Source organism: Hakea prostrata, chromosome 2, assembly GCF_041222555.1.
Source record: "Hakea prostrata isolate BN-2017 chromosome 2, UWA_Hpros_2, whole genome shotgun sequence".
NCBI lineage: Eukaryota > Viridiplantae > Streptophyta > Magnoliopsida > Proteales > Proteaceae > Hakea > Hakea prostrata.
This window is the reverse complement of record NC_142601.1, coordinates 66,374,130-66,385,403: the sequence shown is the minus strand read 5'-3', so window position 1 is coordinate 66,385,403 and position 11,274 is coordinate 66,374,130. Positions and strand designations below refer to the sequence as shown.

Genomic DNA, 11,274 nt, shown 5'->3' with positions numbered 1-11,274 from the left:
GTTGGTGGAGCTGACCCAGTGGTGAGGAATTTCTTGTGAAAAGTTGGCGGGGTCTGTTTGGATTGAAAAATCTGATGATGTTATCATAGGATGCCAAAATACCAAATCTTTATGGTATGACTTATGATGGCCTTCCGCCACTTCATCTTCTTCTTCTGAATTAGAAATTATTAGAAAAGAAAAGTTGGAAGGCCCCACCATTCAAAATGCCGTTACAAGTATGAACACATTGCTCATGACCATCATTACACGGCTATGGACATGAACGGTGAACCATAAAACTAACAAAAGGAAAAGGTGAAAAGAAAGGAAAAAAGAAAAAGGAAACTTTTCCCACTTCTTAAATAGGGCGTGCTGGAGAAAACTGCACGGGCCCCTGTGTCAAGGCGTAGGAGGCACGCGATCAAGGAGCAACGATGTTCCATCCTGATCCCTCATCTAATTTCCGGTTCACTGGTGGCCATGTCGGTGGCTGCCACCGTAAGCGGCGGTTCAAACCATGAAGTCACCATGCAATATCTTCGCCACTCCGTCGCATTTTTCATCTTAATCGCGACCATTTTCACAGATATTTGAGTCTGGAACTGTTGAGGGAAATGAAACTGAGGATCTGCTCAGAATGAAGAGGTCGAAGAGAGTGATGGGGGCTTAGGAGGCTAGCGTTTGAGACCATCTATCTGGTAGAGGATCCTTTTTCATGCGCAACCATCAACATCTCGGTATGTTTGAGCTTTCTCTCCGCATAAATCCTAGAGAAGAATTGTTCACTAATGGGGTTCCCCCCCTATATGTGGATCCCCTCCAACCTCATCTACTTTGGAACTCTTTCACCTCTTGGGAGATGGATAGTTGAGATCAAAATCTTGGTTAGTTCTTAACCGTTAGTAACAAGCATTTCGCATTTAATGCACAACATTTAAGTCTACCTCTTATATCTATTTACCATTCTTTGAGTTAATAGTTTCTTATTTGGGTGTTTGTCTCTAATGTCTAATGGAATATGTTTTGCTTGCCATGGACTCATTGCACAACAATGAAGCAATTAATAAAAGAAATGCAAAAACTAATTTTGCAAAACCTTCCTATGAGGTATGATTTCATTGAAAAACCCAAACACGTCGGCGGCTCGACCGTAAGCGCGGATCAAAGTGGTCACCATGCATTCTTCGCAATTGATTCTCAAGTTTTCTTCTAGTTGGATTGGTTCTCACTCTGCAAAAGGCTCAATAGGAACCATTAGACATGGAGGCCGATTGCTATGATTGGTGATTTGTCTACAACAATCAAGTTAGTATTTGATTCAATAAAGAAGAAGCTAAAGCTCAAGTGGAATAACGCCCTCGCTCTGCTTTCCATGAGGGAGGTTGAGACAAAATATTGGTGCTAGCCGATTGCTATGATTGGTGATTTAGTCTCCTTTATACAATCTACCATTCTTGAGTTAATAGTTTCATATTTAGGTGAAGCTAAGGTCTAATGGAATATGTTGCTTGCCACGGACTCATTGCACACAATGGTTAATCGTTAAGGGGAGCAAAATCTAGAGGGATCTCATTAGAAATTTGATAAAATCGAGCAAAGTGGTCTTCTTATCTCATTTTCTTCAGTGGATTGGCCATATTTATTTATTTTTATTTTTTTAATTTATTTGTCTCCAACAATATTGTTTGGATTCAATGAAGAGTGTCAAGTCCGGAATAACACCCTCGCTCTCGTAGGGGGAGCAGAAAGATCTCACTAGAAATTGATAAAATGAGCAAATGTCTTCTTACCTTGTCGGCTTTGCCATATTTGTTTATTTTTGGAATTGAGGTTCATTCGACCTCCTACGTGGAAGCGTTGGACTTTACCAACTGAGGGGTGTTATATAATTAATATAGATGGGGCTTCGCCTCCGGCCCCGAGGGGATTCGAACTCTGACCTCCTACGTGGAAAGCGTTGGGCTTTGCCAACTGAGCCACCCCTCAGGGTACATTTGCCCTATTTATACCGTCTATTGCATAAATTGTCTTCTCTCAATCGTTAGATCTCGTGCTTTGATCACACGGTTGGGATCAGTTCTCTGACTTGACCGTCGGGTTATATTAGAGTTAGACCAAATGTCTGGCCCATCGATTGGATGATTTACCCCATACAAAGCATATTTATACAAGTGTTGAATTGGCAAAGGAGTTGTGGTGGTTGTCATTCAGGGTAGATTCTGATCATGAAGGGATCATCAAGTTGTAGAATTCTTAGAAGTGTGTGGTTTCCAACCGTTGGGTGTCAACCATTGGATGAGGATATCGGGCTCTTGAAGGAGGAAGTGTTTTTACCTTTTAGGGCATATTTGGTTACGTGAATCTGGAGGTTTAAAATATCAAGAGATTTCAACTCTATGGAGTCATAATTCATAAAATTAACTGTTTGGTTGTGGAATGAAATCTGTGGATTTAGACTAAAAAACCTATTTGGTCGACGTGATTTTTGTGAATGCACAAATGTTTAGCGCAATGAAATCTCTAGATTTCACCCCATACCTATAAATCTACAGATTCACATTTTTAGTGTAAAAGATAAATTTCTAGATTTTATGAATCCAGAGATTTTTACAACAAACATTCATGAATCTCAGAGAATCGAGATATTTCAAATCTCTGGATTCATGTAACTAAACAGGCTCTTAGAGTGTAATCTTATGTTTATTTCTAATGATGTAAATGGGCTTCCCATTCCCTGGCCCAGAGGGCTCACACTCTTTCATGTAACGTAGAATGGCCCATATTTTACCCACCAAAGAAAAAAATAATGGCCCATATTGAACCCCCTTAAGTAGGAATTAACATTATGGATCAAAGATGCCGATTTACTGGCATAAGTCTGTTTTAATCTTCAAGACAATTGTCCCATAGGGGTATTCTCGGATAATCCTGGAAAATTGGGGAGGCTTCTGTAATACCGAAAAATGTTTTTTAATGACGTAAATGCCCTAATAGGCTTCCGGAGTTCGGTGGCCATAATTTGGATTAGGGTTTCGTGCTCTCTCAAAACCCTAACCTCTATAAGTACCTAGTGACGTCTCTTCTTGCTTTTTCTTCAATCTCGCATAGAGCGTGAATACTGACTGAAGCAGATTGGCGAAGGCATTAGGGATTGGGAGTGAAGATGAGGGCTAAGGTTCGTCTTTCTTCATGTTCCATTGTTTCTTGCTTTAAGTCGATTGTATTAACTGTCTATCGATCTAGGTTTTTCAATGATTCATTTTTCGGTTGAATGATTTACCGAGTTGTCATTTATCATTCAACACTGCATTCAAGGTTAGGGTTTTTTCTGTATGTTTGCTCTGTGATTGTATGAGTACTTTTGTTACGTTTAACGCGTATTGTTCTTGTTCGGTATTGTTTCTTGTTAGTGTAACTACTCCGGGGTTTCTTCCGGTAGACCATACCTGAGTTTGTTTAGTGCGGAGCTCAACTGGGTTTAGAAAAATTAATCTCTTCAATTGTTCTGTTTGAATTTGGAACCTAAAAGCTGGAATTTTTTAAAGAGGTGGTGGCATCTGGGGATACCTTTTCTTTCATCTAATCGTGGGGATCTTAGTTTTCTCTGTGCATTGGTGTCTTCAGTATAATGGTTGTTGGGGAAAGTGGGAGGTTCATCAGGAAATTACAGTTTACACGATTTTCGTAGGCAAAGTGGTAAGAAATTATCAGCTACGCGAAAACTTGACGGATTTGGTACACGCTTTGTAGACCTGATTGATTTGGTACACACTTTGTAGACCTGATTGATTTGGTACACACTTTGCATAGAAAGGAATGGTGTGCATTCCGTGGGAGAAATTTTGTGTCTGTAGCTTTTAGTTTCGGTGATTTTGCTGTAGGTAGATTTAGGGTGAACACTCGTTACTTGGTGCCCTGGTCATATGTTCCATTCCTGAAAGCGCTCCTGGACTCTGTACAACTTGACTTTTCCAACCCTCTTAAACCCGAGAGAGTCTGTGTATGCTCTATATGGGTTGAGAGATCCCCCAAGTTTCATGTTGATTTATTGTTTTAACTTGGTTTTGGACTGCATTCTCCCAAGTTATCCATGCCCTCGTTTGGTACTTGCTAATCTTTCAGTATGTCTCGTAAAAAATTATATGTGCTTTAAGTAAATTTCTTTTTCTTTTTCTTTTTGTTGTTGGCTTTTTCAAGGTATCAACAGCCGTTCCAAAGTTCCAAAAATCCAGTCTAATCTCGGTGGAATAGAAAAATTCCATCCCCCAATTAAAGAACCGTTAAAGATAACGAAGAAGCTAGTAGGTCTAGATAAAGAAGCAACGTAGAATAAACCAAATTTGATATCTTTGTTTTCGGCCTGGTAACCCGCCATTAATTATTCTTTTGCTTCTGGTAGATTAAAGGGTAATCTGTCACATTCCTTTAGTAAAGAAAGAAATTTAAAGAACAGCAAATGGGTTGCCATCGTAAATTCCACTCCTTAAAAACGGAATTTGGACGGCTTCTCAATTATATCAACTGTACTTGAACTGTTAGAGGATACAGATAGCATTTTCTTAATGTGTTTATTTTGATCTGATATATACTTCGTTGAATTATGTTGAAGCAAGCAGTATTGTTAACTTCCACTGTTTATGGGTTTTTTCCCCGCTTTCCTATTCATTGAGTGTCAATTCTGATTTCAGTGGAAGAAGAAGCGCATGAGGAGACTCAAGAGAAAGCGCCGAAAGATGAGGCAGAGATCTAAGTAGAACTAAGCAGAGTGGGTGCAGAGACGGCTCGTCATATTATTCACCACCTCCTTTTATCACCTGGAAGGGGAATGGAGTATTAGGAGGATGGGTCGTCTTAGTTTATATTCTTTCTTTTCTCTGTTTTGCAGTCGTAGTTCTAGGTTAAACTTATAGGCTACTACTTTTAGTGCCTTAACATTGCCTTTTAGTAACTTGTTCTTCGGATCTGGGTCTATGATTTTGTTTAATGGAAATTTCATTTGGAATAATTTAGTCATTCTATTTAAATTGGTTTATCATGCTGCTTTCGATTTGAAATGATTTTATGTTAAAAGAGCACCCGGTTTCATTAATCTTTCGTTCTGGCTGCGGTCAATCCAACCTGTTCTGCGTTCTCTTCTCTCGGGCTCATGTGTTGTGTTGCCGGCTCCTCAAGAGGAGGAATAACCAGGAGCAGAAAGAGATCCAGATTGGAATTGGTCCTGATAAACCCGGAATGGCATAAGACCTGGACCTGGAGCCAAATTGGATGTTATCCTGATTTTCTACCAGATATTGGACTATTAACTTTTGAGTGGTTCTCATCTGTCATGATTCATAACATGTACTACGAGAAGTAAAACTCACTTATGGCAGGTGGGTTTCAGTGTGGTGGATGATTGAGTGATTTAATTGAAGGAGTTAAAACAGGATTTTGCTGGGGTGGTGCGTAATTAATGTGCAGCACCTGCAGTGAACGGTCACCTTTTGTAGCACTGTAATTGCATTGCGCAGCACTGAAGCCGAGTCTGTTATAACAGTTATTAACTGGGAATTAAGAGATCTCACACTTCGGTTTTGCTAGGGCTGTTGGTAGGATTTTTAGGCTATGACCCGAGCTTACAATGGGGAAGTGGGGCAGAAAATCACCCGAGCTTGCACTGGTGAAGGGGCACTTGCCGTGCCGTTTCCATCTGAAAGACTGGATATAGCACACAGGAGATCGTCAGTCACCGGTCTATGTATAGAACTGAAGTCAACTGTTGATTTATATGGTTGCCAGATGAGTCTGGATCTTCCATTCACACGGGCAGATGATTGTATTCTTGTCACATCTCTTTGTTACACACTTTGGAGAGGAGTTGACATATGAACACTGATAAGGTGCATTAAAAATGAACGTCCTTAAATATAAGTGTGATAGAAAGGCACTGGGAGAGCACATTTCAATACCACATAGAGCTGCAGGTGGGCATCATAACGCTGCAACGGTGTAGGTTGCCAATGTCAGCTTGGACTGTCGATGTGTATTTTTTTGTTTCTTAATAGTTGTGGCTTTGAGAATCTTTGAGGCGAATGAGGTCTTCCCATACCAAGGATTGGTGCTAACAGGCGTTTACCACAAGACAAACCTTGGGGAAGCAAAACCTTGAAAACGTCCAGAATGATGGGAATGAGAAATGATTTTCTCAGATTTCTTTTGATGCTCCAGGCTTTTCAGTATACAAAGTGCCATCCCATTCAACCCTAGGAGAGGCAACAAGCTCCTTAGGATTCTAGGCTGGATAGGCCCAACATGAGTTACTAATGTCTAGAAACCAATAAGTGTAATTTCTCACTCAAATTTAAACTCCATCAGACCTTGCACAAAGCAAGCAATTTGCAAAAACCATAACAGACTACAACAGGACACTAATGTCTCCTTAAACCCACTTGATATGGAATTGAGAAGCCATAACTGAAAATGAAAATCTATATACACCAAGTTCCAATGAATGTGTTATTGCCTAATCATCATTAAGATGCTAATCTGGCCAGTTCTCATGTTATTTTCTTCTAACAGAGGTCAATAGTCGGCCAACACAAGAATCATAGAGAACTTACATCCAGTAAGCATGAGGAGAATCACCCAAGTATTGCTTTGTTCATGTTGCCCTGGACATAAAATTTGTCTCCATATGTATAGTTGCATTGGACATGATACTCACACTGAAGAACTGAACTTTTTCTATTATTGTAAAAACTCAATACAAGATGGTAAGATAAATCGACAGAAATAGATACAATAAAGAGATTGGTACCAGAATTATTATGGTTATTTTTGTTTTGGGGGTGGGGGGAGGAGGAGTTGTGTGGTAGGGGTGGTGAAGAGAAGAACATAAGAAAATCAACGAATGCTTTTATGTCCACAGCCCAATTGAGGAAGCAGGCACCTTGATTTAGTTTTGATCAACCAATTTCAGGGTACCGGTCCGTTAGCAGCAATAACAAGTGAGGCAGGGCAACAAAAGCCAAGTTGGCTTTAATTTTTACAGACCAAAACAGGAAGCATGTAATTGAGATAGTCTCACCTCCAAATTGACAATAAAGATTGAACTTTCTCTCTTGTTACCATAGCACCTTGAGATCAGCATCAAGCTTTTCATGCATCACTTGGCAGAATTCATGCTTGTCTTAATCCAGAGAGCCAGAGTATGTTATTTGAATAAATTATGTCTCCATCCAAAATTTAGTTTTATATTGGCTTCTTATGTTAAAGGAAGAGCTTTCCACTTTGTCAATCTAAGCTAAAGAGTTGACAACTCCAGGTCATATTGCATCACAAGCCTTTCAACAGTGTTTAGACTCAGGACATGTCTCTGATACAACTCCCCCAGAACCTCTGCAGCCAACTTCATTTCTTCTTCATGGGCAATCCCTTCCACTAGGATAGTATAAGTAGTCTCATTAGGCATGCTTCCCTTTTCAATCATCATCTCGAAAACCCCGAGTGAGAGATCTGTCCTTCTGACCTTGCATAAACCAAGTATGAGAGCATTGTAATTGTCGATATCTGGCCTAAAATCATTGTCTTCCATTACTGTAAAAATCTCCATAGCTTCAGCTAGCATGCCCTCCGTACACAGACCTCTGATCAAGGATGAATTGGTATAAGAATCAGGAGTAAATCCATCCTTTGTCATCTCATATAAGAGCTGGAATGCTGCCATAGTGTTTCCCTTCCTACACAAGCTGGATATGAAGTTCCTATAGTAGTCATGCATGGAAGAGTTTGTGTTACTACCCAAGCTTTGGATAATAGAGAAGGCTTCATGTATCATCCCTTCATTGCAGAGGACAGCAAGAGCATTATATGTTCCCTCATTAGGATGGCAGTGTCGACACATCATTTGTTCTAGAAAATTGATCACATGACCTATCTTTTTCTCCTTGCAGAATTGAGAGATTATTGGGTTGTAGCTTGCACCATTTGGCTTAAATCCACATCGCATCATCTCCTCTAGGACCTCCAGAGCATGATCAGTTCGACCCTGTTCTGCAAGTGAACCAATCAAGATATTGTAGGTAATTACAGATGGGGTCCGATCTCCTCCATCCATCTCAGCCAAGAGTACATTTGCTTCTTCCCACCTCCCCTCAAAGCATAAACTCCTCAATATAATGTTGTAACTCACGACATTTGGCCTAAATCCCTTTGATGGTAAACTCCTGAAGAATTTAATGGCTTCTTCAGTTCTATTTTCCTTGCACAATCCAGTTAACAGAACATTATAGCTAACCAAATTAGGCTTTCCACCTTTAACAATAATCTCGTCCAACAGTCTCATTGCCTCGTCTACCCCTCTCTCCTTGTAAGCGGCTTCAAGCAAGAATGAGTAAGTGAACACATTTGGAACCAGCCCCTTATGCATGAGTTTATCCAAAAGCTGTAAACTTTGTTGCAGGTTCCCATGGATGCAAAGCCCTCTAACAAGTGAATTATAAGTAACAGTATTGGGTGGACATCCATATTCCTCCATCTTCTCCACCAACTGCATAGCATACCCAACATTCCCCCTTTTACACAACTGATTCACCAAGTAGCCATAAGAGTCGGGGTCTGGCAGACTACCAGATTCAACAATCATCTCCAAAACCTTGATTGCTTTTCTGAGTTTACTAGCCCTGCATAGATCATGCAAAAGCTGAGTGGATTGAATTAAATCCGGCTTTTGGCCCTTCCCTACCATGTACTCCAAATAAGAAAATGCGTCATTGAGTTTGAGTTCTTTGATTCTTGGCTCATTTCTCCCATTTCTCCAACTGGGCAAAAGGAATTGAGTCTCCTTAGGAGGTACAGTGATGTGCCCAGAAGCTAAATCCCTTGAAAACCCCTTGATGGGTGAAGAAGTACGGAATTTTCTAACCCGAGAGAAGAAACAACAAGCTTTTCTTGTGGTTTCTTTAGATGGATTAGGGAGGGGAGAAATGGGGTGCAGCAGGGCTGTCATAGCTTCAAACTAAATACAGACTCTAAAGTGAAACGCAAATTATCAAACACATACTAAAGATGGTTCATCAAAACATGTAGCGGTAAGTTCTCTTAGAGTGAAATAATCCATGGAAATGAGCTTTGATTTATGATGAAATGCGAGACAGAAGAGAGTTTCGGACAATTTTCCAAGAACAGAGTAACAGATAAATCAAATTCTAAATAAAGTGACAGGAAAACGAAAAACAGGAAGACGAGAGAGAGAGAGAGAGAGGGGCTAGTAGCGCACACCAGATTCTTTCGTGGGTTTCTTTTCTCAAATTTCAGCTTGGAGATTAGTTTGCAAAGAGGGTCGGAAGCTGGAAGTAGGAAATCCTCAAACGCCAGCCTCATCCACAGGTGACGGGTCCTCTTTATCCACTGCCTTTACTTTATCATGTTTTTCCCGAATTCACCTTTCAGATTACATTGCGAAAATATGGTAGCATCAGCAGTTCAATATGATGTTACGTGCTTAAAATCTGTTGATCAAATTTGATCCCTAAAAGGAAATCCATTGATCAGATGGATTTTTTTTTCCGTGGTCAGAGATCAAATGGATATACGGCTAATCTGTATTCATTTGCGGTCTTCTTTTTTTTTTTTTTTTTCTTTAATCAAAATTATGTTCCTTTGTCTAATCATAAAATTTTTGGATAGAAATTAGTATGTTTATTATTAGGGATAATTATATATTTTTATATATTTTTTTTTTGGGTAAAAGGGATAATTATTGTTGACCTTTGTACTTTGGTTTTATTAATTAAATCCTATTTTTTACAAAATTACGGTTTCCCTCTGGTATAATGGTATTAAGTAGCTGTTATGTTTGAATATGTAAGGTCTACTTTACCTTTTATTAAAATTAGTAAATTAAAAGACTATGTTATCGTCATGGTACACTGTGTCGGTGATTTATCACCGAGTCGCTGGGGGCGACACGACTCCCCCAACGACAAGAAGATTGCAAAAGTCAACGAAATATCGACATTTTGGCGATATATCGCTGAAAAGTCGACATTATATCGCTGAAAAGTCGACAACAAAATGTGAAGCATGAACCATACTCACATATTTAATAAAGATTTATTCGGGTTTTCACCGATTTTTCGTTCAATTTTTACCAAAGTGAGCGGGACCTGTTTCTGTCGACAACAAAATGTGAAGTATGAACCATACTCAACATAATTGTATAATGAATTGTAAACTTTAGTACATCTATTCACTAGTTGCGCATTGTGTTCTCTTTGCATTGTTTACATTAGTTTATATGAATTTTCAAACTTCCAGTTTTGCTCGCATATAGCCAGACATGTGCCAATCAAAAACTTTAGATTAAATAATGTTTTAGACAAAAAAATACTGTTCCCAATGTATTTATTGGCCTCAAATTAGGCTATACGTCAAATTTCAGGTCAAATGACCTGAAATACCTCTTGAAATAGGTGTTTGATTTTTCATCGAACCCCAACCAAAAGTCGCCCGACTTTTGGTGACATGTTGCCCAAGTCACCGTGTCACCAGGGTCCGATACGGCTACACGGGCTGACATGTCGAACCTTAGTTATCGTCACTTATAAACTAGATTAAACACCAATTTTATCCTTATTCTCAAATTTTGAAAAAAAAAAAAACTCCATTCATACTTCTCCATGGGAAAAAAAACTATTTGCATTTGCCATCCTTTTTCTCACATGTCACATCAATTGAGTTTGTTTCTTTTTCTCTAATTCCCCTTTCCCATGGGGCTTCTGCTTGCCAGGAATCCAAATCAACAACTAGCACGTTTCGACATGCAACAATTTCTTCAAACCCTCGACAAATCCTTCTTCTGCTAACCTTGGTAATCTGAACTTATCACAATTTCCACTTTCTTTTCATCTTCTGCTTTCCGGTCCTTTCTCCTACCCACCTCAAAGTACCCGATTTCATCCTCCTCACTTCCTCCCTTTTACACAATAGCAGCCCATCAAACATGGATTCCAAGAACTTAATGTTGAGTAATAATTTAAAAATTACAAGGGATAAAATAGTAATAACCAAAATACAGGAGGCCAAGAGGGCAATACTAATTATTCCTTATTATTATTATTTTGTTGAATTTGTTTATTATGTTTAGATATCCTGATTCCTGAAAACTGAAAAGAACATAAATTCTAGGGTTGTAAAATATACGATATTTCGGTAGGTTCCTCACGGTTCCAAATCCTGTTTCGGGAATTTAAATTCACTCTTTGCATTCCCGAGATATCCATTCCTACCACTTTCTTGGAAGGCCGTTCTGGT

General features: G+C 39.3%; 1 protein-coding gene and 1 long non-coding RNA gene across 2 annotated transcripts; one reads left to right on the top strand and one right to left on the bottom strand.

Annotated features, from left to right (window-relative positions):
- The first annotated feature begins 3,001 nt into the window (after positions 1-3,001).
- Positions 3,002-4,987, top strand: LOC149025778 (uncharacterized). Its single transcript, XR_016171789.1, has 2 exons — positions 3,002-3,157; positions 4,671-4,987. It is a non-coding gene; the product is annotated as an uncharacterized LOC149025778 (long non-coding RNA).
- Positions 4,988-6,447: 1,460 nt separating this feature from the next.
- On the bottom strand, positions 6,448-9,398 carry LOC149025777 (Pentatricopeptide repeat (PPR) superfamily protein). Its single transcript, XM_089145983.1, has one exon. The coding sequence runs from the start codon at positions 8,966-8,968 to the stop codon at positions 7,265-7,267; it is 1,704 nt and encodes a 567-aa protein (XP_089002109.1). The 5' UTR covers positions 8,969-9,398; the 3' UTR covers positions 6,448-7,264.
- Positions 9,399-11,274: the final 1,876 nt, after the last annotated feature.